Source organism: Pinus tabuliformis, chromosome 5_2 (genome assembly GCF_031772625.1).
Source record: "Pinus tabuliformis cultivar Carrire ecotype Pingquan chromosome 5_2, CPIR1, whole genome shotgun sequence".
Lineage (NCBI taxonomy): Eukaryota > Viridiplantae > Streptophyta > Pinopsida > Pinales > Pinaceae > Pinus > Pinus tabuliformis.
The window spans coordinates 146926672-146950389 of record NC_142306.1 but is presented as its reverse complement, the minus strand read 5'-3'; the positions used below and the strand labels follow the sequence as shown (position 1 = coordinate 146950389).

The 23718-nt window shown below is 33.3% G+C and overlaps 1 protein-coding gene across 1 annotated transcript in view; it reads right to left on the bottom strand.

Moving 5' to 3' along the window:
• LOC149157953 (mitochondrial adenine nucleotide transporter ADNT1-like) overlaps window positions 1–15643 on the bottom strand; it is an 88085-nt gene extending 72442 nt beyond the window's left edge. Inside the window, exons 1-2 of the mRNA XM_089436058.1 lie at window positions 15000–15643; window positions 4031–4079 (exon numbers count right to left, since the gene is read on the bottom strand). Of these exons, the coding sequence (XP_089292184.1) occupies window positions 4031–4079; window positions 15000–15208 (258 nt within the window). The 5' untranslated portion in view covers window positions 15209–15643. The remainder of the gene's footprint in view (window positions 1–4030; window positions 4080–14999) is intronic.
• Window positions 15644–23718: the final 8075 nt, after the last annotated feature.

The window sequence follows — 23718 nt, the reverse complement described above, 5'->3', positions numbered from 1 at the left end:
AATTTATAGATCTATGCACAAAGGTTGTAGATCTATCAAATCTGAGTATGAGTCCAACTCCTCTCCCAGATCTGATTCTCTAAGGCTCTCAATAGCTAGATCTATCAATTTTTCCACAAATATTTAAAAGATAAATTTTAGTTTTTAGAGAGGTACTAGCCCAAAAAAACACCCTGCAGAAAAAGAATTTATCTTGAGATAAGTCCTAGAGCTTATATGAAGTAAACTCTTCAGAAAATATATACTGAGAGTTGGCTTGTCCAACCAAGGACTATCCCCAAACGCTCAATGAAAACCTGAGAGGTCTCTTGCAAACACTAGATCAACCATCCAACCAAGTAGAGAAATAGAACAACAATGAAATTTTGAAGAAATAAAGATACATGCTACTTCATTCAAAATTAAAAATGTTACCCTAGATCCCACAAACTGAATAAGATACCTGTATTCAGATTATTCTAAGAGAGCTATTGATTGATAGTTTTCACATAATATTAAGCAGGAATTAAAACAATGTTACCATAAATTCATGAAGAGGAACACCACCGCACGTTGAAACCCCAAAGACTTTTGCATTAATTCAAAAAAAGTATACAAGAGAGCTTGAGAGCTTAGTACACGATTCAAAGATCGGATGAAAAGACAGACTGACACTGACCTCTAATTTATAGGTAAAATCTCCAACGGCTAGTTGGCTTGATCCTTGTCAAATTAATCTCAATCGTTCATAAAGATTTAATTAATCTTTAATCATCACCATCGAAATTATTTAATTTTTGAGGAAAAATCGAATTTATCATTTAATTGATTTTTAATTAACTCAAAATTAATTATTTTGAGTTAATTTCCTCAAAATTTTGACTTTGACTTAACCACCAAGGCCCAAGGGTCCAAAATTTCTTGATTTCCTCAATATTCCCTTGGTCAAGGACCTCCAAAAATTAACTTCTTTAAAACCCACGAATTTCACCATTGGAGAATTTAATTTTACCTATGACACAAAATTAATTAAATTTCTAGCGAAGGATTTTAATTTAATTTTGCCAGAAAATTTAATTAATTAACTGATGAGGGGATTAATAATTTTTCCAACCCTCTAATATTCAACCATGGTGTCTAACTATGAGAGACCATGCACTAAATATTTTTTACATGAAGATTTTACAATTTAATACATGAAGGGAGAACACCCATTCGTCATACACCCTCAAAATTTACCCATTTCTGCGACACAAAATATGATCTAGTAGATCACGTAATCTATAATAAAATAATTTAGCCAATTAGCTAAGTTTATTCCCAAATTACTTTTACAATGACTCGATAAAAAAACACTAGGACTCACTTAATATCTTGACGACAAAATCCATCCTAGCTTTGGGGTGAGGTTGGAGGGAAAAACTATGTCGATCATTTGTATCTAAAGACATAGATGAATAAATGAGACAAAAAACCTCCTAAAGTAGAAATCGTCATCAAAATACTATGCTTACCTAGGTCGTTACATACATGATGGTCTTGCTAAGATCATTTACATTATAACCATGCATAATGGGTTTACATCTTTAACAAACTACCAACTGATGATGAAATCTAAATGATGCGATCACTCGAACATGATAGATCCCTTTTGCAAAAAAAAGGGTGTATTGCTATGGGGTCGTTGACACAAAGTGGTCAACAAGGCGTAACATAAGGTATTAAGTTATTTTGTATGGAAGCTCATTTTTTGATAGGGTTTTTATCCTAGGCCTTTTTAGCACCACACTTCAATATTAGTAAAAGGCCACTTTAATGTAATAAGTGCCCCGTCTCTTTTATTAGTAACTCAAGTTTTAAGGTTGGGCTTTTACCTATTTTGGTATAAATAGAGGTTTCCATTCTCATTTGTATCTACCATGTTACTTAATACAATCCACAAGTTTATGTGGAGAAATCCTGCTCCATTATCTACATTTGGATGTGCAATCCACCCAAGGGTATGCACGTGCCAAAACTATTTTTTGTGTTTTTAATCTTTATTTTTGTTGTGCTTAACTTTATATTCCAGTTATCTCTATATTTGCAATAGAAATGCCATTTTTGAACACAAACAAAGTTGAAACATTTTAAAGTTAAACATTTTTGGCATCCCCATCATGAAAATCATTCTAACTCGCCAAGACATTAATAGTCATATCATTTTATAAATAGTTGAAAAATTCACTGCCTGAGTACTCAAAATAATAATATGATCAATTTTCAAAAGAATTCTTGAAGTGATAATGACAAGAGCATTATTTTAATGTCATTTCAATAGATAATTCCATTAAAAATTAAATTTAGATGGATCAATATACCTAAAATATGTTAGTATTGCTTTGAGCTTTGAAAATCTTTTCATCTCATCTCCTCTTATGCTTCAATGGTGAAGCATCCCTAGGAGGACCTCAAAACTTCAAATCATGTGACAGGTCATGTCCCTTCCTATATATTTATTTGTGTACATCAACTCGACAATTTTCATAGCATTGCATCTTTTATCTATTATCAAATATTAATCTCCTCTATATACCAACATGGTTGCCTACATTCTCGTGAATTCTTGCATGAGATAGTCCTAAGGCTCATTACAAGGGATCAAAGTACATAGTAAAAGAATTTCACCTCAACCACAAATCAATACATCAACTACCTTGTTAGAGACATGTCAAGTATTCACAGCTTTTGACATTGTGTACCATGTCAACAAGGACTTTGTAAAGATCATCAATTCACTAAGTCAATTACAACTTTACAAGTTGAATGTATGAGCATAAAGGCTGACCACATTGAAAGAGGTTGTTATACAAGCTTGACACACTCTATGCACCTTGACCTGGACAGCTATAGTTAGTAAAAGAAGCAAACCATTCCAAAATAGCTAGTCACCTTACAGTCAGACGCTAGCAAATTTGCAGAAAGACTTCTACTTCCACTCAGTTCCTACACCAACCTCAATTCATCCTAAACAAAATGTATCAAAACAAAAACTTCCATCCGCACTTTCCATATGTTTCAGGACTTTCTTTTTAATTTTTTCATTAATAAGCACTCTCCTCTACATGATTCACCATAAACACATGAAGAGAGTTTTGTAAAGGATTATATTGAAATTTTATAGTATATTTAGCTAACTTCTACATCCAAACAGCGAAAAATCCATTCAATAGAACTAACTGTATTACTACAATACAAAAACAAGCATACACTAACAAATTTCCTTTTCTAAATCTTCAAGAAGAAATTGATGTTCTGGATTTGATTTGAATAGGATAGAGATTCTTATGGGTCTGGAAGACCATTATCTCAAAGCATGTAATGATGATTTGACATGTTCAGTCAGCTTCTATGGGAAGACTAATAAATACTTTCCTAGGATAGTGGAAGACAGGTGCTGTACCTTTTTGAGCTGAAAGGCTATTACTGTATGTTTTGATTTCCTCTATGAAATATCAAATATAAAGCTTTTTTCAAATAAAGAAAAAACAATTGTATACTACAAATTCAATCTATAATTTAGTTTGTCTATGGGCATTGTACTCATTGTACTTTTGTATTCTAGTCAAAGATGCTAAACGTTTTCCCTTGAGGTGCTATACATGATGTATTCAGCAGGCTGGTTGATAACTTTCAAGCTTTGGTAATTTGTGATATTGATATCCTTTCATTTTATTAACTAAATGTTGCACAAATTTCAGTACTGAGGAATTACTGTGGTATGATAATTTTTAACTAAATGTTACACAAATTTCAGTACTGAGGAATTACTGTGGTATGATAAGAGCCTTGGAAGTTAATCAACACATCATTCAGTTTAAATGCTTTGAGAATAATGAAATGCTTAGGAGTCAAAAAACTTATGAAATGCTCCTACAATTTTAACTAACCCACCATACTGAGAAAACATCTTTCACTGCAATGACATCCTTCAACTAGAAATTTGAAAATAAGGGACATGTCAAAAGTAGCACAATACATATGATTTAACATTAGTCACTAAATACTCTACCTGAAGTAGAATTTTAAGTCGTTCTAAAGGGGCTACAGCTGTACGAGACCTGAAAATAAAAAATGTGAATGAGTGAGACAGATACAGCATGTTCCAATATTTCTGATAAAAAAGGCTACATGGGTAAAGCCATTATATTCAGATAAAAATGAACAAATGTAGAAGTAAAAAACAACTACAACTAAGATGGCAATCGGTTGTTTTTTAACTAAATGTAAAGCTTGTACGAACATGGGTCAAGAAAATTTGGTTGAACATCATATAGCAACAGCTTCAATTCAGTTTGAAACTTCATTGAAAATCATTTTTCTTAAATATATGGAATGGTAATCACCATGCTCTCTTCACTGATTAACAATTAAAAAGAACAGATATGATCTAGAGTTCATGGTTTGTTTTTACCATACATGGCCAAGGTGGAGACGGCTCACATTCAATAGAAAAGTAGGCAAGGCCAAGTCATGAGTAAAGAGACAATTAGCAAATCAAAGATCTCTGAATAAGTATTAGTGAAGGCCCAGATTCACTAAGCAAGTTACAGCTGCATTTGACTTAAGAGTTGATACAGTGTCATATCTTGCAAATGTGAAATTCCATGAGAATTGAATACCCAACTATAAGTTTTTAGAGAAAACACCCTAATATCTAAGTTAAAATCCAAGCCCCGAGGGCTAGCTCACTTTGGTTGAGTCCCTGTCATTAAAGCACCTATGCTATTGAGAGGTCACAGGTTGAGCTGGCAGGAAGTGATCATTTTGGGTAGATCTGCCTGGTGCAATTATTCCATGGACGTTGCGGTCACTGATTTCAGGGGAGCATGAACCACGTAGAAAAAACAAAATCTAAGTTAAAATGCCAAGTAAAATAGTATAGGAAGACATACACTATTTGCCAGGAAAAAAATTGGCTCTATCGCCCACGTAAATTTTGCTATGTTGCAAATATGAGTGGCATCTGTAAGAATAACTTTATCGTCTATTATGAGTGGCGTCTGAAAGAATAACTTTATCTGTAACTAGCTTTATCGTCTATTATGAGTGGCGTCTGAAAGAATAACTTTATCTGTAACTAGAAGAAGTTGACTGAAAACTAAAGCCCTGCAGTTTCAAAGTCATAATTCTTTAAAAATGCTGTGAATGACAGGGCTGGTTACAGCGTGATTTCCAGCAATGTTAATTCTGGGGTTGAGAACAGTGGAATCATAAACAAAAATGGTATTAGGACCATAATAAATGGCAGCACTAATGCTACAAGAATCATAAATGAGGTAAATGGTTATAAATATAAGAGCAGAAAGTACATAGAAGGTAAAATTATAAGTGATAGTGCTGCGGTTGATAATCAGCATGAGGCAGGATCTAAGAAGCATGATAAGAGAGTAGTTAATCTCTCATCCATAATGCTCACACCTGAAGAGATTAATACCCTTAGTAAAGGATTGGGATTCGCGGTTTCTCCTAAGAACATTCCATTTGAAAGCATCATCTGCAACATTGAGAACGGGACTCAGGGCCTCTCATTAAATAATAAGGAGATATTAAGACAGGAATGTTCCCTAGTCATGTTGAAATCTAAGCGGCCAAGGAGTAATTTAAATAAAGAGGGACGGGAGGCTCTTAGATCTCTTCGTAATAATGAGAAGATAGTTGTTCTTAAGGCAGATAAAGGAGGGGCCACTGTTGTGTTAAATAAGGAAGATTACATTCATAAGATGAATGAGCATTTAAACTGTGAGAGTTATAGAAGAATCAGCTCCAACCCTATTCCCAAGGTAATAAAACAAGTCAAGAAAGCCATCATGGAAACCAACCTTGAAGATAAAATAAAAAAGAGGTTGATCCCATCCTGTGAAGTTATACCTCGAATCTATGGATTACCAAAAATTCACAAGGGGGGGGTCCCTCTTAGACCTATAGTTAATACCATTGGTTCCCCGACCTATGAATTAGCTAAGTATGTAGCTAAGATCCTAAAACCTCTAGTTGGTAACACGAACTCTTTTATAAAAGACTCAAATGATTTTGTAAATCTTATTAGGAATGAAAGGGTGGATAAAGATGATATTCTAGTAAGTTTTGACGTGGTTTCTTTGTTTACAAAGATTCCTCTGGACGAAGTTGTTCATGTTATAAAGATGGCCACTGATCCTGAAACAGCAAAGCTTGCAGAAATTTGTTTACAGTCCACTTTTTTCAGCTTTCAAGACCATTATTATGAACAAATATCGGGAGTCGCCATGGGTTCTCCGCTCTCACCTATCGTCGCCAACCTATACATGGAGTACTTTGAAAGAAAAGCCCTTGACTCATACTCGTTGAAACCAGCTTGGTGGAAAAGATTCGTTGATGACACAAACTTAAAATGGACTCATGGCAAGGCTGAACTGGAGAAGTTTTTCAATCATCTTAACTCTATATCGCCTGAAATCAAGTTTACTATGGAGCTTGAAGAGGACGGTAAAATCCCCTTTCTTGATGTTCTGATCAGTAGAAAAGAGGATGGAACTTTGGGGCACCAGGTCTATAGGAAGAAGACTCATACTGATAGCTATCTTCATGCTGACTCATACCATCATCCTTCCCAAAAATCTGGCGTCTTAAACACTCTAGCTGTTAGGGCTTTTAGGATTTCTGACCCTGATCACCTAAATGAGGAAATTGAACATTTAACCTCGGTCTTCAAAGACCTAGGATACAAAGAGTTTAATATTAAAAAATTATAAGAAGAGCTCAGGATAAGGTCCACTCTAAGAATCCTCCTGAAAACAAGAAAGAGAAAGAAAATTGTGGGAAAGTATACCTTCCATTCATCCAAGGGATTACGGATAAGATTGCAAGAATTTTAAAAAAGAATAACATAAACACTCAATTTACAACATGTGGAACAATAAGGCAAATGATGAGGTCAGTCAAGGATAACATCGATCATCAACAACTCAAGGGTGTGTACAAGATTGATTGCTCTTGTGGCAAGAGTTATATTGGGGAAACTGGTCGGTCTCTAAGAATAAGACTTAAAGAGCACGGAGCTGATATAAAGAATGGGAGATCACGTACATCAGCCCTTGCAGAACACTCATCCAAAACCAAACATCATGTGTGTCTAGAAGACGCTAAAATAATTGCAAGAGAGGATAATTATCAAAAAAGAAAAATCAGAGAGGCCATCGAAATTATGAAAATTCCTCAAAACCTCAATAGGGACAATGGGAGTGAGATTAGTGGAAATTGGCTTCCCCTGATTAGACATATAAATCCTTCGAAACCTTTAGAAGCATAGTATCATAGGTTTTCGATATTTAGAGGATTAATAAAATTAATAAATTAATTAATTTTAAGCTAATTAATTAATTAAATTAATCAATCAAATTAATTAATTAAATTAATTAATTAATTAATTTGATAATTATTTTATTTTAATTGATTATATTAAAATAATTTAAATAATTAAATTATTTTAATTTTAATTAATTAAATTTTTTAAAAAATTAAATAAAAATAAAACTGAAAATAACATTTGATAAAATAAAATAAAATTATAAAAATTAAAATAAAAATAGGAAAATAATATTAATAAAATAAAACAAAATTATGAATTAAATTAATTAAATTAGTTAATTAATTGATCAAATAAATAAAATTATTAACTAATTAATTGAATTAATTAAACAATAATGTTTCTTTCTTAAGGATTAATTAACTACAATAAAAATGAAAGCAATAGAAAGAATTATAAATTAATTAATTTAATTAATTGAGGAATTAATTATATTGAATAAATATTAAAAAAGAAAGAATTATAAATTAATTAATTAAATTAATTTAGGAATTAATTATATTAATTAAAATATTTTTTGGTTAAACAAATAAAAAGAGAAAATTAATAATTAATAAAAAGAGAAATGATAACTAATTAAAACAATAAAACTAACCTATAATCAAAGGAAATAAATATGATTAATAATCTCCATATTAAAATCAAAATTGAAATAATTAATCTTAAATTATTATAATATTCATATGTTGCCTTCAATATGAAATTTACCAAGATTTAGGTTTATTTATTTATTTGTACTCTGGTAGCAAGATTCTTCTCTCAAGGAACTATCAATCATATTCTAAAGACCCCCTTTGGGGTTTGAAACGTCGACAGAATGAACATGATACTGTGGATAATCCGGATCATACTACTCCGAAAAACAACCACAGAAGCTTAAAATCTAACAAAACAGATAAATTGCTTATCCCAATTACGACTCACCAAGTTGGGGGTCTAATGGAAGCATTTTGTTACTTGCTAAGCAACATCCAAATGTGCGATCCAATGATTTGAAACAGAATAATTGATAGGCCACAATTTTATGCACATATCAAGGACAACTAAGGAAGTCAACTCATTTCTAGTTGGTATATTTTGACAGTTGAGTGTCAGCAATTATCTAACATTGCACATCCCTTCAAATACCCAGCAAGTGAACACCAATGCATGGACACTTCAGTTGGGCCCCTCCACCCTATACCTCTAGCAACCTATGCAAATGGACTAAGATCTGATCAGATGGATGCTAACAATTTACATGTCAGACTGGATCAGTGTTGCACGAAACGCCCCCTCCCCCCGGATCTAAACCGAGATCCGCATCCCATACAAATCCGTGGGGGTTCCACTCTCGAATCCACAATTTGGAAATCCATAACCATGGATCGGGCTGGACATCACGGTTCTTGGATCGGGCATGAATCCATAAGGATCCCAAGCGGATCTGATGGCCGACGGGCGGTTCCACGTGGCCGACCCAAAAAAAAAAAACACTTTTCTTTTTTTTGTCTAAATTGAGTTAGGGGTGGGTTTAGGTTGAGTTAAGGAAATGATACATGGGGATACAGCTCATTTCCTCACTCTTTTATTTTTGGAGAGCTTGGAGAAAAGAGGAGAAGAGGACTTGGAGAAGAAAAGAGAAGAGGAGGAGAGGAGAAGAGAGCTTGGAGAAGATAGTCTTGATGAAAGCTTGGAGGAATGAAGGAGGAGGAGCTAGGAACAGTGAAGAAGGAGGAGCTTGGAAGAGTGAAGAATGGCTTTTCATCTACAAGAGTTGATAAGGTAAGTGCAAACCCCAAACCCCCTCATTTTTCTGTCATTGTTGTTTGTATTTTTTCTCCTCCCTCTCCTACTCTTTCCCTTTCTTTCTTCTTGCTCATTTCATTGTGGGTTGTCCATCTATATTCATATTCGAAAATGGTGTTCTTTTGGCTTCTATATATCATTCCAGTTTTGGTTTTCATGATGGCAAGCGGGAATAGGAATAGAAGGGAAGAAGAACAAGAGGATAGTGGTCCCCATATGAGTGACCCAATGTATGAAGAGGAAGAAGTTTTTGAAGAGGAACGGGATGAAGAGAACATTGAAATGCTAGAGGGGAAAGCTGCATTGACACCCTTGTGGAATTATGTGACCAAACTTGAAGGGGGAAAAGGTGGTGGAAGCTACAAGTTTTTGTGCCCTCATGGTTGTCATGGAGGAAAACCATATAGTGGTTCATATACCCGTGTGAGGAGGCATCTTTGTGGGGTGTTGGACAGTGATGACAAAAAGGGTGTCGTGGGAATAACAATTTGCCCAAAGGTTTCAGCCGGACAAAGAAGAAAATACATCCAAATAGAGGAAGTTGCACAACAAAAAAACAAGAAACAAAAAACTCATTATGAATCAAGCGCCACCTCTAGATTTGGTAGCTCATCTCCTCATGGTACTTTTGCAACCTCCAGAAGTAGAAGAACAATAGGGGATCTTCGTGAATTTTGTTGGGAGGGATGATGTAGATGGAAAGATAGTTCGGTTTCTTTGTGCTTGCGGTGTACCATTCAATGTGATTCGCTCTCCCTATTGGCATGATATGATTAAGGCCATCAATGACACCCCAAAAGGATACAAAGCCCCAACTATGAGAAAGCTAGAACAATGTTATTAGAAAGAGAAAAGGCAAAAGTTCAAAGAGCTTTGACACGTTTTACAAATGAGTGGGTGGATTGTGGGGTATCCATTGTATCAGATGGGTAGACAAATGTTAGAAACCAACATTTGATAAATGTTCTTGGTGTTTCTGCTATTGGTGCAGTGTTTATTACATGTCACGACTTCTCCATCAGTGCAACTTCCCAAAACATTGCAGATCTCCTATTGCAATCAATCAAAGATGTTGGTCCTAATAATGTGGTTCAAGTGATCAATGATAATGCAGCGAATTGTAAGGCGACAAGAAAAATTATTGAGCATACCCATCCACACATCTTTTGGTCTAGGTGCTTCGTGGACACATTGCACATTGAACCTTTTGATGCATGATATTGTGAAGTATAAAAAATGTGGATGGATTAATGAGGTTTACAAGAGAGGGAAGCAACTCATTACATTTATCACAAGGCATACAAGGGTAAACTACTTTTATGGCATTTACTCCAAGTTGCAGTTGCTTATGCAAAAACAAGATTTGCAAGTTATTACCTCACCTTTAAGAGGCTAATGAAGTGAGACAAGCTTTAACTAATATGGTGACCTCTGAATCATGGGAGGAAATTAACACTGATAAATATGGTGCTAATGTAGACAAGGACACTATTCTTGACAATACTTTTGGTCACAAATTAAATATGTTTTGCAATTCACCAAACCAATTTATTACATGATCAAGTTTGCAGATTCAGATAGACCAATAATTGGGGAGGAATATGAGCAAATGGATAGCATGTTGGCGCAGATTAAAGACATTGTTGAGCATAGAGATATCACCTTGTACAATTATATTCGTGCAAAGGTGGAAAACGATGGGATATGCTAAACGTTCCATTGCATGCCTTAGCATATGCTCTTACACCTAAGTATTATCATCCATCATGGCTCTCAACACCAGCACCTGGGGGGGCAAGAGAAAAAGTTCCTAAGTTGCAGGAAACGTTGCAAAAGGGTCCATTTCCTGCAGGAAACAAAACAGATAACAAGGAAACTCGTATCGTACGGCCTGGAAACTCGTTTCCGGCCGTACTGGCCTATTTCTCGAGGAGGAAACATGGCTAATACGGTCGGAAACGCGTTTCCAGGTCGTACAGTGGAGTTTCCTCTTCTAACTTGACTTTTATTGGGCGACTAAAATATCTTTTGGATGCTTCTAGATGCCTCTCAAGTTATAAAAAAGAGGATTTTTTGAGTGGGGCAGCCTAATGTTCAAACCTATGACCCTAGTGTTGATATGCAGTTCATGGTAATGTTAAATTCTTGAAGTAAAAGTGACATTCTCCTTTATTTTTCATTTTCATCCTTTTACTTAAATTTTTAACATTACCATGAAATGACTCAGAATGTTTGAGAGTGGTTTCGCCCTCATTGGATTTCATATGGAGAATGTTGAATTTTAGATCTCACTCAAAATCTAGCAGACTTATCTTTTTTTCAGGATTTTAGGATTGGGGGGATTGCAATGTTTCCATTGGATTTTGTCATGTACTAGGGTATCGAACTTGTATTTAATCAAGAGAACCAAGCCCTCTATGCAGGGGAGACTCCCAATAATCAAGAGCACGTAGGCTACTAGGGTATGGAACTTGTATTTAATCAAGAGCACTAAGGTCGTTCAACTATGTAGGAGGAGACTCCCAATCAAGCACGAAATAAGAAATTAGAAATTTCTCGTGGTTGATTTTGGATATTGCTATTTTCATTATGTGATCATTCATGAGTAAATGTGATGTAAATTTAGAAACTTATAGTTTATGCATTGACAATTGACAATTTAATCATAATGTAATAAATTAGAATTTAGAATGTATCATATATGCTTTATGATTGCACATATTTCTTAAATGTCCTAATATATATATATATATATATATATATATATATATATATTGTGTTTCCCCGTTTCCAAAATTTGGGGGGGTCACGTTTCGTACCCATGCTCGTTTCGGAAACTCGTACCCATTTCCCCGTTTCATGCAACTTAGAGAAAAACACACCTAGATCCAGAGGTTCTATGAAAGCAATGGATAAATTAGTCCCTGATGAGGAGGAGGTTGCCATGATACAGAAACATTTGAGCAACTATACGCTTAGCATTGGTCCATTTGGGAGCATGCATGCAATTAGAGATCAAGAGAATTTTTCTTCTCTTGAGTGGTGGAACATACATGGAGGTGCTACCCCACTTCTACAAACTTTGGCATTGCGAGAGCTATCACAAGTGGTAAACACTTCTTCTACAGAGAGGTGTTGGAGCTCTTACTCTTTCATCCACAGTGTTAAAAGAAACAGGCTAAGTTTAGACCGGGCAGAGAGCTTGGTTTATGTTCACTACAACTTGTGATTGTTGTCCCATAACTGTGATGATGCAAAGACTAATAAAGACCTTAAGGTTTGAGACAGAAATCCAGAGGAGCCCAATTTGGAGGATGGAGTGTTGCGATTAAAGCAATTGGAGGATGCTCTTATCCAGGATGATGATGATCGAGTTTAGACGCCACCCCCATCTAATCCCTTGGTTCTTAGGTTCCATGCTTCAACACCAACAATAGGGGCTTCATCTTCATCAGTTCCATTGCCAGTGCCACAACTTCCAGAGCCACCATCTTCTTCATTGCCACCACGTGGAGGCTCACATGCTGTTCGTGGCGGAAGAAGGAGAGATTAGTAGATATATTCACAATTTACTACTTTTGTCATAGATTAGACTTGTAGTCTTGTTGTGAATTTGAAATTTTTTGTCTTACTCTTCCTAGTTCAGTGTGTACTTGAGTCTTGGTGGTGGCCAAGTGGGCCTATTTTGTAAACATTATTATTTGAATTTCGGACATGACTCACGTTGACAATTGCTCACTTGCTAGATAAGTTACTTGAATGTTTGATGATTTTATCTTCTAATGTTTTATGTTTTATGATATGCTTAAGAATTTGATGTATGTTTGTAATTGCTAGAATCTAGATGGTTGATGCTTGAATCATTAATCATTGATGTACAATGGAATCATGGATGCCATATCTATCTTTGATTTATGTAAAAATATGCATGTTTTCATGTCTTCTACAACTAATTTGGTATTTGGGATGTTTTTTTTAATATAAATGCAAATATATATATATATAGTAGACGCTTCACTTCCTAGATTTTTGGGAAATGACGCTTCACATCCCCACTTCATAAAACGTTGGACTGGATAAAACTTCACTGATAAATGTTTAGCTAAAAGAATCAAAAAATGGGTTATGCAATGCATCCAACATAGTAGTTTGATATAAAGAAATGTTTTTGTGTGTATACAGTCGAGCAAATGACAGTGCAGAAGCATTGTAATGTGGAATAGAGCCGCAACTGCCTACAGTTGAGTCAAGGTAGCTACTGACATTATGGACATACAGCTGCAAATGCCTACAGTTGAGTCAAGATAACTATTGAAGTTATGGACCCAATACCAATGGCATTTCTAATCAGGTATTTGGTACTGGCACATGAATACCAAACAGCAGATTTTTTAAGTGGGCATTTGAACACGGGCCAATGTTCTGCCTTTCTTTTGGACCTGAGGATTGGAAATCATTATACCACAATATTTGAATCAAATGCCAACAGCACTACCATACTGTAGGTATCAGCTCCAAAAGCGTACTGCAAAAAGGCATCGAAAAGTAAAACTCAAGAGTCAAGTCAATGCCTGCTTGTAAATTAAGATCCCAACGCCAAGCATGAACAGTATCTTAGTACAATGGCTGAGTAAGCAGATAACCGGTTGGGTGAAAGTGAGGACATAGATAACCGGCTGGGTGAAAGTGGGGACATAGATAACCGGCTGGGTGAAAGTGGGTACTGTTATATCTCCAACCATGGTTTGAAGTGTCAAAAAGGCGGCCGGCACACTGCTGCTACAGGGCTGATGATAACCAGTTGATGATAGACGCTGTGGCAATTAAGTAGGCCATGCTGTAAACAATGCCCCACCTCATGATAGATGGTGGATGCTGACCACTCAACAGAGTCAAAGAAGCTTCCAAGGACTTAGTACAATGGTTGGCAAGGTTTCACACCAAGCGCTTACCTACCATGCAGGGGTGTGGCAACTAAATTCAATGCAAAGAGCAACCTTTGGAATCATAGACAATGTGAAGCTCAATTCCCGGTTGTGGCAGAGCAAAGATACTGAAAATTGGTGCCAAGATGCATACTTATGCACACTGCAGATACTGCAGATTATCCCTCCAACATAGGTTTTGGAAAATCGTAGAAACATTTAAAACACTCGAATAACTTACATGGTTGCTAGTAATATGTCTTCACCACACTGTGGCCGGGCATAGCAACCGGGGTATCACATTGGGAAGTTAGATTGTAACGTTGCCTTTAAAATAAGGGTTTTAGATGGGACATCAACAAAATCACATAAATAAATGTATTGCCAGAGACGCCATGGACTGTACTGGTTCATTTCAGCGGGCAACCAAAAGCTAATTTAGTAATGTTACCTTTATTTTTTACTTTTGAAGTTTTTAAATGGGAGATCAACAAAGAACTTGTCCATTGATAGACACGCCCTGAACCATCACTGAAAAAGATGGACAGTACTGCTTAGTTTCAGAGGCAACCAAAAGTTAATTTTGCAATGTTGACTATATTATACATATTGAGGATTTTAGATGGGCAACGAGAAAATATTTTAGGAAAAATGTCTATTGCTAGACATGCCGTGAACCATCCCCGAAAACCATGGACTGTATTGGTTACGTTCATTGACAACCGAAAGTTAATTTTGATTTTGTAAGGGATCTTCCTAGAGTCTTGCAAGGGATCTTCCTATAGTGTTGTAAGCCAGCTATTCTGCATTGTAATATACCCAAAGCGGCACAGCGATGATAGGAAGCATCTTGTCCAAAACTAACTTGAACAAAATCAAAAAATAAAGATGAAAAAATTTTGGAGGCTTTCGATACATACACTCCACCTGCTACGCCACCAGCAAATAGTGATTTACAGACAGTAAGAACAGCATGTCCAGGTGCCTTCACGCCTTCGCTCGCTAACTTTGCTTCCTCGGCTAGATTCACTAACGTGGAGACAGCGGCTTCTTTGCTTTCTGCATAGAGCGGAGGAGTTTGGCGGAATGCGACTGCGTTGCTCCCTCCCACTACATCATCGGAAGCCATTACAGTTGAAATTGCAATTCCAGTCCAAACAACCTCACTCACTCGCCCCTAAAACCCTCAACCCTAAAAAGCACATACACCCGTCCACCCAACGTCGGCGGCTTCAAAAATCGCCCCCACCTCCTCCTCCACTCTGGCCTGCCCTCTCTGTCTTCCTTGAATGTCGTGGAATCGATCCCTCCTCCGCACGGGAAGGATTGAAACCATACACGCGGCCGCTCACCAGGGCTTCCCTTTGTTTTATTCCTTTCTTCTTTGGCTTCCCCCACCAAATAATGTTACATTTATATGGCCTACCTAATACCTAATTGACGCCCTTCGTCGATTCCGTCATTTGGGATTCCCCCCTCCCCCTCACTGGTCTTCCTATTTCTGTTAACTGACGGTATCACATCGCTATATACAGTCACACTTGCTCATTAATAATGCTGGTATCGCAGAGATAAATGGGAATGTCAGACAGAGCGTAAGGGAGATATGGCTTGTCTGTTATGGTGAGTCAGATTGAGAGAACCTGTGTTCTTTTCCATTGCCTGGATAGAATCATTTCCACGTCATTTTCATGGTTTTCCGTGGATTTTCGGGCCGTTTTTGCTGCCCGCTTTCGCGTCAACGAGAAACAAACATTTAAAAAAAACTTATAAATGTCACTGCTTGAATCATGCCGTAGCAGATAAACTCGCTGAATGGTACAGCACCTTTCATTAATCAATCATTTCCCCTCTCCACATACAAAAATACTAAAAATAATTATCATTATCAGATTAGACCAGAAAGGTGTGGTTAATAATTCATTACAGACTTTACCCTGGTTAACATTTCATCACAGACTTTTACCTCGGTTTCCACAATGCCCGGAACCCTGGTTCGTTCTTATCTGTTTTTACCATCAGTTGCGTGTTTCTTGACTCTTTTTTAGGTGAACACGTTAGTCAAAGTCACCAACCTCAACCCTAGACTGTTCACGGGATACTCAGCATGTTACTGGTTAGGTCAAATTTGAATGCTGATTTCATTTATTTATAACCATGGAAACTTTTAATATGTATGTTAAGTTTATTATTTTTACAATTGAGAATATATGTAGCTTAATTTTATTACTTTTACAATTGAGAATATATGTAGCTTAATTTTATTATTTTTACAAACGAGAATATATGTATGTTAATTTTATTATTTTTACAATCTAAATTTACAAACGAGAATATATGTATGTTAATTTTATTATTTTTACAATCTAATTCTCAATTAATTGTAATAAAATTTATCTAAATTAAATTTTCTTTATTTTACTGAATCCCTATTTTCCTTGAAAATTGGACCAGAAGATAAAGTAGTCCCTTTCGATTAGGTTGGATATAGCTTCATCTATCGATTATTGGAGCAAATCTTAGATCTTACGTGAATTGACTAGTTTTAGGAAATCGACGTTTTTACTTTTAGTTTTATATTTTAATTACACTTATTTGTTTAGGACGTTAGGTATATAATTAGGTATATAATTTTATATTCTATTATAAAATAAAATAGGTTTATTCAAAGATTAAATAAAAATATAAAAATGTCTATGGTTTGTAAAATAGATGGTGATAGTGTGTATTGTTAAGTCACTCTATTATGTGCAGATTATCGGTTTGAAATTTTGTGGGTTAGATTCTAGTCATGTTAAGGGTGGGTGCGGGTCAAGGTGTGGGAATTGCGCGGTGCAATTCTGGGTGATTTTTACGGCTTAAATGTCCCTAGCTCGAGGTTTCTCAAGCCATAGGTCAAGTTTGATGTCCCTTAGGTCGAGGTTTCTCAAGGCATAGGTCAAGTTTGATGTAAGAGAAATCTCTTATAAACTCAGACCACTTGACAAACAATATATATATATATATATATAATGAGGATGATGATTGAAAAGAATGATTATTAGTTTATTTTATTTAAATTTATATTTAATAATAATAATTTGTTTTTTAGATCATGGTTTAGGTATGAAATTGGTGTATGACACATCATAAAAGACTCATCTTCACACAGTAATTTGACTATTAAATTTAAAAATGTGTATCATTGATTTATTATGGTACAAGATTTAGAAAAAAAACTATGAATATGTATACTCTACTTTAGTTTTGAACATTAAAAAAAAAATAAAAAAAATTAATACAAATATAAAATTAAAATTAAAAATCCTAATTTACTTTTCAATTTTATTTCTAGTATTATTTCTTATTTTCAAGATTTTTCATTATTTTTATTTTCTAGTTTTGATTTTATTATTTTTTCTAACATATATATATATATTCACTGTTGACATTAATCTTGCATCTCTATTATTTATTAGTTCTATGGTTTAGCTATCCATCTATGTAGCATCTTTATTATTTATTAGTTCTACGAACCTTCAAAACGGGTCCACTTTAAAATTGATATGTGATTTCGTTGTAAAATATTTAGTATAAATAAATTGTTATCATAATTTAGAATCTTAATGTCAATTAAATTTATATATTAAAATTTTTAAAATTTATCTTAAATATTGTCCTTAAAATATATAAATAATAAACTTCTAATCTTTACAATAAACTACCAACTTTCAAATTAAAATAATAATTTAGGTATTGGATTGGTGTGTGGCACCTTTTTCTTTGTTTGTTTGTGAAATAAAAAAATTAGCTTTCACATAGTAATTTGTAATTTATGTAATGTGATTAAAGATGTGTATTATCCATTTATCATGAAAAAAAAAAAACCTTGAATATGTACATACACTATCCCAATTATCCCAATTATGAATATGAAAAGAAATATATATTAAACTTTTAATAAATAATTGTTATCGTAATTTAGAATCTTAATGTCAATTAATTTTATATATTAAAAATTTTAGAATTTATTTAAATATGAATCCTTAAAATATATAAATAATAAGACTTTTAATCTTTACAATAAATTAGCAACTTTTAAATTATAATAATAATTTGGGTATTCAATTGGTGTGTGACACCTTTTTATTTGTTTGTGATAAAACAATGGAGTGTAATTTGATTATTAAATTTAAAGATGTATATTACGCATTTATCATGGTAAAACATTTAAAAATAAATAAATAAATCTATGAATGTGTGCATACTCTACCCGAATTTTGAACATGAAATAAAATATATTTTAAATTTGTAATAAATAAATTGTTATCATAATTTAAAACTTAATGTCAAATATTTTATATATTAAAAATTCTAAAATTATTCTAAATATGATTCTTAAAATAGAAGTGGTTTCTAGTGCGACTTTTTGGACTTTCCGCCCGAGGAATCCAGTGGAAAAATGTGAGGTGAGGTAAAATCTTGATTTGTGTTATTTAAACTGGTTTTTTACTGTATATATGGATTCAACATTGTGAAAAACACCTAGGGTACTTCGATTGTGCAGGGGTTATCCATCAAGCTTATGATTTCAATAAATTCCTGCCAGATTTTAGAAAAAATAGACCATAAAAGCTTCCAAAAAATCTCACTAAAGACAACTCGCTAAAAATATATAAATAATAAGATTTTTAATCTTTATAATAAACTACCAACTTTTAAATTAAAACAATAATTTGGATATCGAATTGGTGTATGACACCCCTTTCTTTGACTATTAAATTTAAAGATGTGTATTACCGATTTATCATGGTAAGAGATTAAAAAAAAAACTATAAATTTATACATCCTCTACCCAAATTTTAAACATGAAAATAAATATATATTAATTTCTTAATAAATAAATTGTTATCAAAAGTGGTTGGAATTTGGGCAGAAAAAATTCAAGAAATCGCTATCAAAAATCTCTGGGGCACTCAAAATTTTAAAATTTGACAACTGTAACTTAAATTTACAAAAACCCCGCCTAGATTTCCATAATTTTCAAGACAAAAAAATAATTTAAACTACAACAATTTTATATATTAAAATTCTAAAATTTATTTTAAATACCATCATTAAAATAAAAAAATAAAAAAATTAAAAAAAAAATAAAAAAAAAAAAAAATTAATAATAATAATAATAATAATAATAATAATAATAATAATAATAATAATAATAATAATAATAATAATAATAATAATAATAATAATCTTTCTAATAATACACAACTAATTTTTAAATTAAAATATAAAATAAACGAATCAATTAAAAATAAATAAATTATTATGTCACAACTCTATATACACCATAATATATATATATATATATATATATATATAAAATACAATACAATAGCATATAATACATTAAAAAGAATAAGACAATTCATTGAAAATGTAATGTCACGTGTAAAGCGGGGGACACTTTCGTTTAAATTTACAAGCATTTACTTAAAAGATAATTAAAGTAAATAAATTACACTAACGTGAAAATATTGAAGTAACATATTTTAATCTTGGCGTGCATAAAATAGAATGTGGGTTTCGCTTGGTTGTGAAAATTCAAATTAATATAATATGGATTTTAGGTGGTTTTAAAAATTAAAAATCTAAAATTAATATGGTCCATCTTAAAGTTGTACAGTTGTTTTTTTGTTTTGTAAATTGGAAAGAATTATATTTTTATTATGTCTAATATATTATCTTATCTGGATCAGGGTGAGGAATTAGGAATTGAATCAGTGACTTCAATTCAAAGAGTATCTTATTCTAACACCAAGTGTCTTATTAGAACACCCAATCACATCTATCCAAAATTTATGGACAAAATTGTACAGATTTTAACTTATATTAAAATTTGTTATTTATATCTATCTTTATTTAGATCTTTAAAATAGATATTAAACCATCAATACAGTAAGTCTTTACCAAAATTAAAAATAATTAAATTATTTAATTTAAAATTTAAATTTAATAATTAACATTAGTTTGAAATAGTAAAATATGTTTAAACATAAAAATGTTTAATTTAATAAAAACTAAAAAAATATTAATTTCAAGCAACCAAATTTATAAATACTTGTTATTATATATTTTTATAAATACTTGTTATTATATATTCTTAAGTTGATATTAAATAGGATAATTTTCACTCTCATTCTAATAAAAAAAAAAATTATAAACCCCTTCACTTGTTATTATATATTCTTAAGTTGATATTAAATAGGATAATTTTCACTCTCATTCTAATAAAAAAAAAAAATTATAAACCCCTTCACATAAGTTATTAATTTTATGTCCAAGTAAAAAAAAGTTATTAATTTGGAAAAAAAAATTATAAACCCCTTCACATACGTTGTTAATTTTATGTCCAATAAAAAAAAGTTATTAATTTGATGTAAGTTTAAAAATCTAATGTAATTATCTTGAACTCATTATGTAAAGAATAAATGTTTTAGAAAATAAGAAATGATAACAATTATTCCATTACTAACTAGTAAATTTAAATGAATCTATAATTTTTATTTTATTTAAATGAGAGGTATAACTTGATATAGAATGAAGCTTGAAAAACTTAATAAGTACTAACATGGAATTTAGTTTGTTTTAGATGATAGGGTTTAGCAATGGTTGAAAATATCAAACCTTAAGTCATAGATAGAGAGAATTAATATTTAAAAATCTTGATTCCTTAAAAAATAAGAATGCAATCCGACCACATATGTGTTATTGTTGTAAATATATAGATACAGATGGGTAGTTTAGAAACAAAGAGAATTGGCTAGTGGACTTGGGGTTTGATCCAAAGGTTAAGTGTAATACCCCCAAAATGACCCCTTACATGTATATGTACATATTTTATTAGGTTGGTGAACCAAGAGGTGTTGGCCTTGCATCTCGCGTGTATATATGTGGTTTGGGGTCTACGTCCCTATGTTTACGTGTGTTTGAGGCCAGAGTGCTTATTAAGGCTAGAGTGCGTATGTGTTAAAAGGCTAGTGAGCATAGCAATGTAATATGTAATCACACCCATGTTAATAAAATACATCATTGTTCTAGATCGAGTCAAACATGAGAGATGAGAGGCTAGGACTCCACAAGTAGGAAAGGTGAGGGGTGGAACCATGATATGGTTCCTAAGCAAATAAAACAATAAAATATCCATAAAGTCACCTTATGAATATAACTCCAAGTATAAAGGACATGATATATGCTTAGGTCATATTCTGGTTTTTATCCTAAGTCCAAAAGTAAGTTGGTAGATAGTTTACCAAGTTCCTAAGTGATGGGGGTGATTTCCCTGAGTGACACTTGGCGAAAAGACCACATGCGCATGTAAGCCTTGTCCTTCATGGTATTCATCTTGGACGTCATTCTCTTGATGATTAGACCTTCATTCTTGCTAGTACTTCCCTAGTTTATGGTTGAGACAGGAGGGTAAGTGAACTTGGACAACCTCTGAGCCTTGTGACCTAGTAAACTATTATGAATTCCTTTATGGGTTTATAGGCCAATTCTCCTTGCTCGTCTTGGGTAAGGGTAGAGCGTGGAGGGGGAATTAGTTATGTAAGATTTCGTAATGTGAGGCTTGAGGGGTTCCTAGAAGACTCATGATGATAGCTAGAACTCCCAAGTTGCAATACTCTAATACTTCCCAACTGACCTGTGTTGGAACCTTGAGAAGGGTAGTGGCACAACGTAAAGGATTGCAGAAGCTGATAAGGGGTGCATTAACCTAGGTTGTGTAGGTTGGGGGGTGTGGAATTGCAGTTAAGGGGGCTATTGAAGTTGGTACTTAACATAGTACATGTTTGATATTGGTTGTGTCACTATAGCTAGCTTTAGGTAAGCCTTGGCCCTAGTGGAGTTATAGCCCCAGCTCAGGGGCAACCCACTACTAAGGTAATTGGAGCAATGAGGTATATGGTTGGGTGGAATGTTTGAGGTTTGCAACCAATTGGAATTTCATAATAAGATAAGTGTTATATTCATGTTTATATGTGTTTAGTGTTGTGTGTGTGTATGTAGTTATGAATCACATGTGTTTCTATATTCTTATTATGTTGTTATAGCCATGTGTATGATGCATTTACATATACTTTGCATCAAACATGCACGAAAAAGTTTTAATAAGGTATTGGGGCGCCTAAATGGTCATTTAGCATGATAATAAGGGAAACAAAATTATGATATAACTATCTTGAGAATGGAAGACAATGTTATAGTGATATCATCATTGTTGGACAATGAGTGGAATGGTGGAGTTTTTACCTATGTAAGATAAAGATAACACTAACCTTGTCACTAGAGATCATTCGAGTTCTCCTCTATTTTTCCTTACTATAACAATAACACCATTTTTTTCATTTTGTTGTCTTTGTATGTTTATAGGATGAAGGGAAATATTGAGGGTGACTAGGAACAGAAGGTGGTATGGGGCCTAATGATAAAAATTGGCATGGAACATTGAGATTAAAGAAGACTATTAGATGAAAGGAGAAATTAAAGTGAGGACATATGGGAGGAATGAAAAGAGAATCCATAGTGAGGAGATATGGAAGGAAGGGATGCTTACTACAGTTCTTAAACGCTGTTAAATGCCGAGGGAAATGGTTTTGTATTATAAAGATATGGTACAGTGCAAAGGATCATACAACATCTATAAAAAAGTTGATGACGCAACCTTGAAACTTGTTTGGTAGCATTAATCAAGCTTCTAAAACTTTGGAATCATTGATGCACGAGACTAGTGATCCCTAAAGGATGATCCATCCCACATGGCAAAAAGAAAAGAAGAATAAATTATTTTACTTCTTTAACATGTGATGAATATACAAGTGAGAGCATTGCATTGAAATTGTGAATCATTTAGTTGTTATTAATGTCAACACCAAGTCTCATCTACCATCCAGCCTCATATATGAACATTACAAATATGGTCATTGTTATGATGAGTTCTTGTAAACACAATGCTCAATTCCAATTGTTAACAAGGCACATGTTGTAACATACCGAGCCCCTTAATGCCTAATTATGGATATGAGGTACCAAATTTTCATCTTTGCTAGCTTGTTTGTTAGCTTCAATACCACTTGTAACATACCTAATCCCCTATGTACCATATCAAGGGTATGGAGTATCAAATTCTCACCTTTTCTAATCAATTTGAAACTATGTTTTAAGGTTGTCATCACCTTCTACTCATTGAGATCTTTCTAATATGGTAAATTTTATCAAAAATAGATTCCATATCATTGATTAATCATTTGAAGGTATTTCACTATTGGCACAAAGAATTAATCAACTTAAATTTAAGTTAAGCTAATAATTGATTGATAAATTAATATATTTAAGTTGATATAATCATATTAATTAATAAAGAAATTAATTAAAATACATTTAATCAACAATATCATTAAGTTGATAAAATACTCACATGCTTAGCTTCCAAAGTTCCCCAAATGAAATCCAAAATTTACTAACCCAAAACATTTTACTAATAATTGAGTCAACCTCCCAAATTTTCATTAACCCCTTAATGAACTCATTCACCCTCTACTAAATTCAATGGGTTACCAACCCAAAATATTTCGCTCACGACAATGGATCCATGTTGAG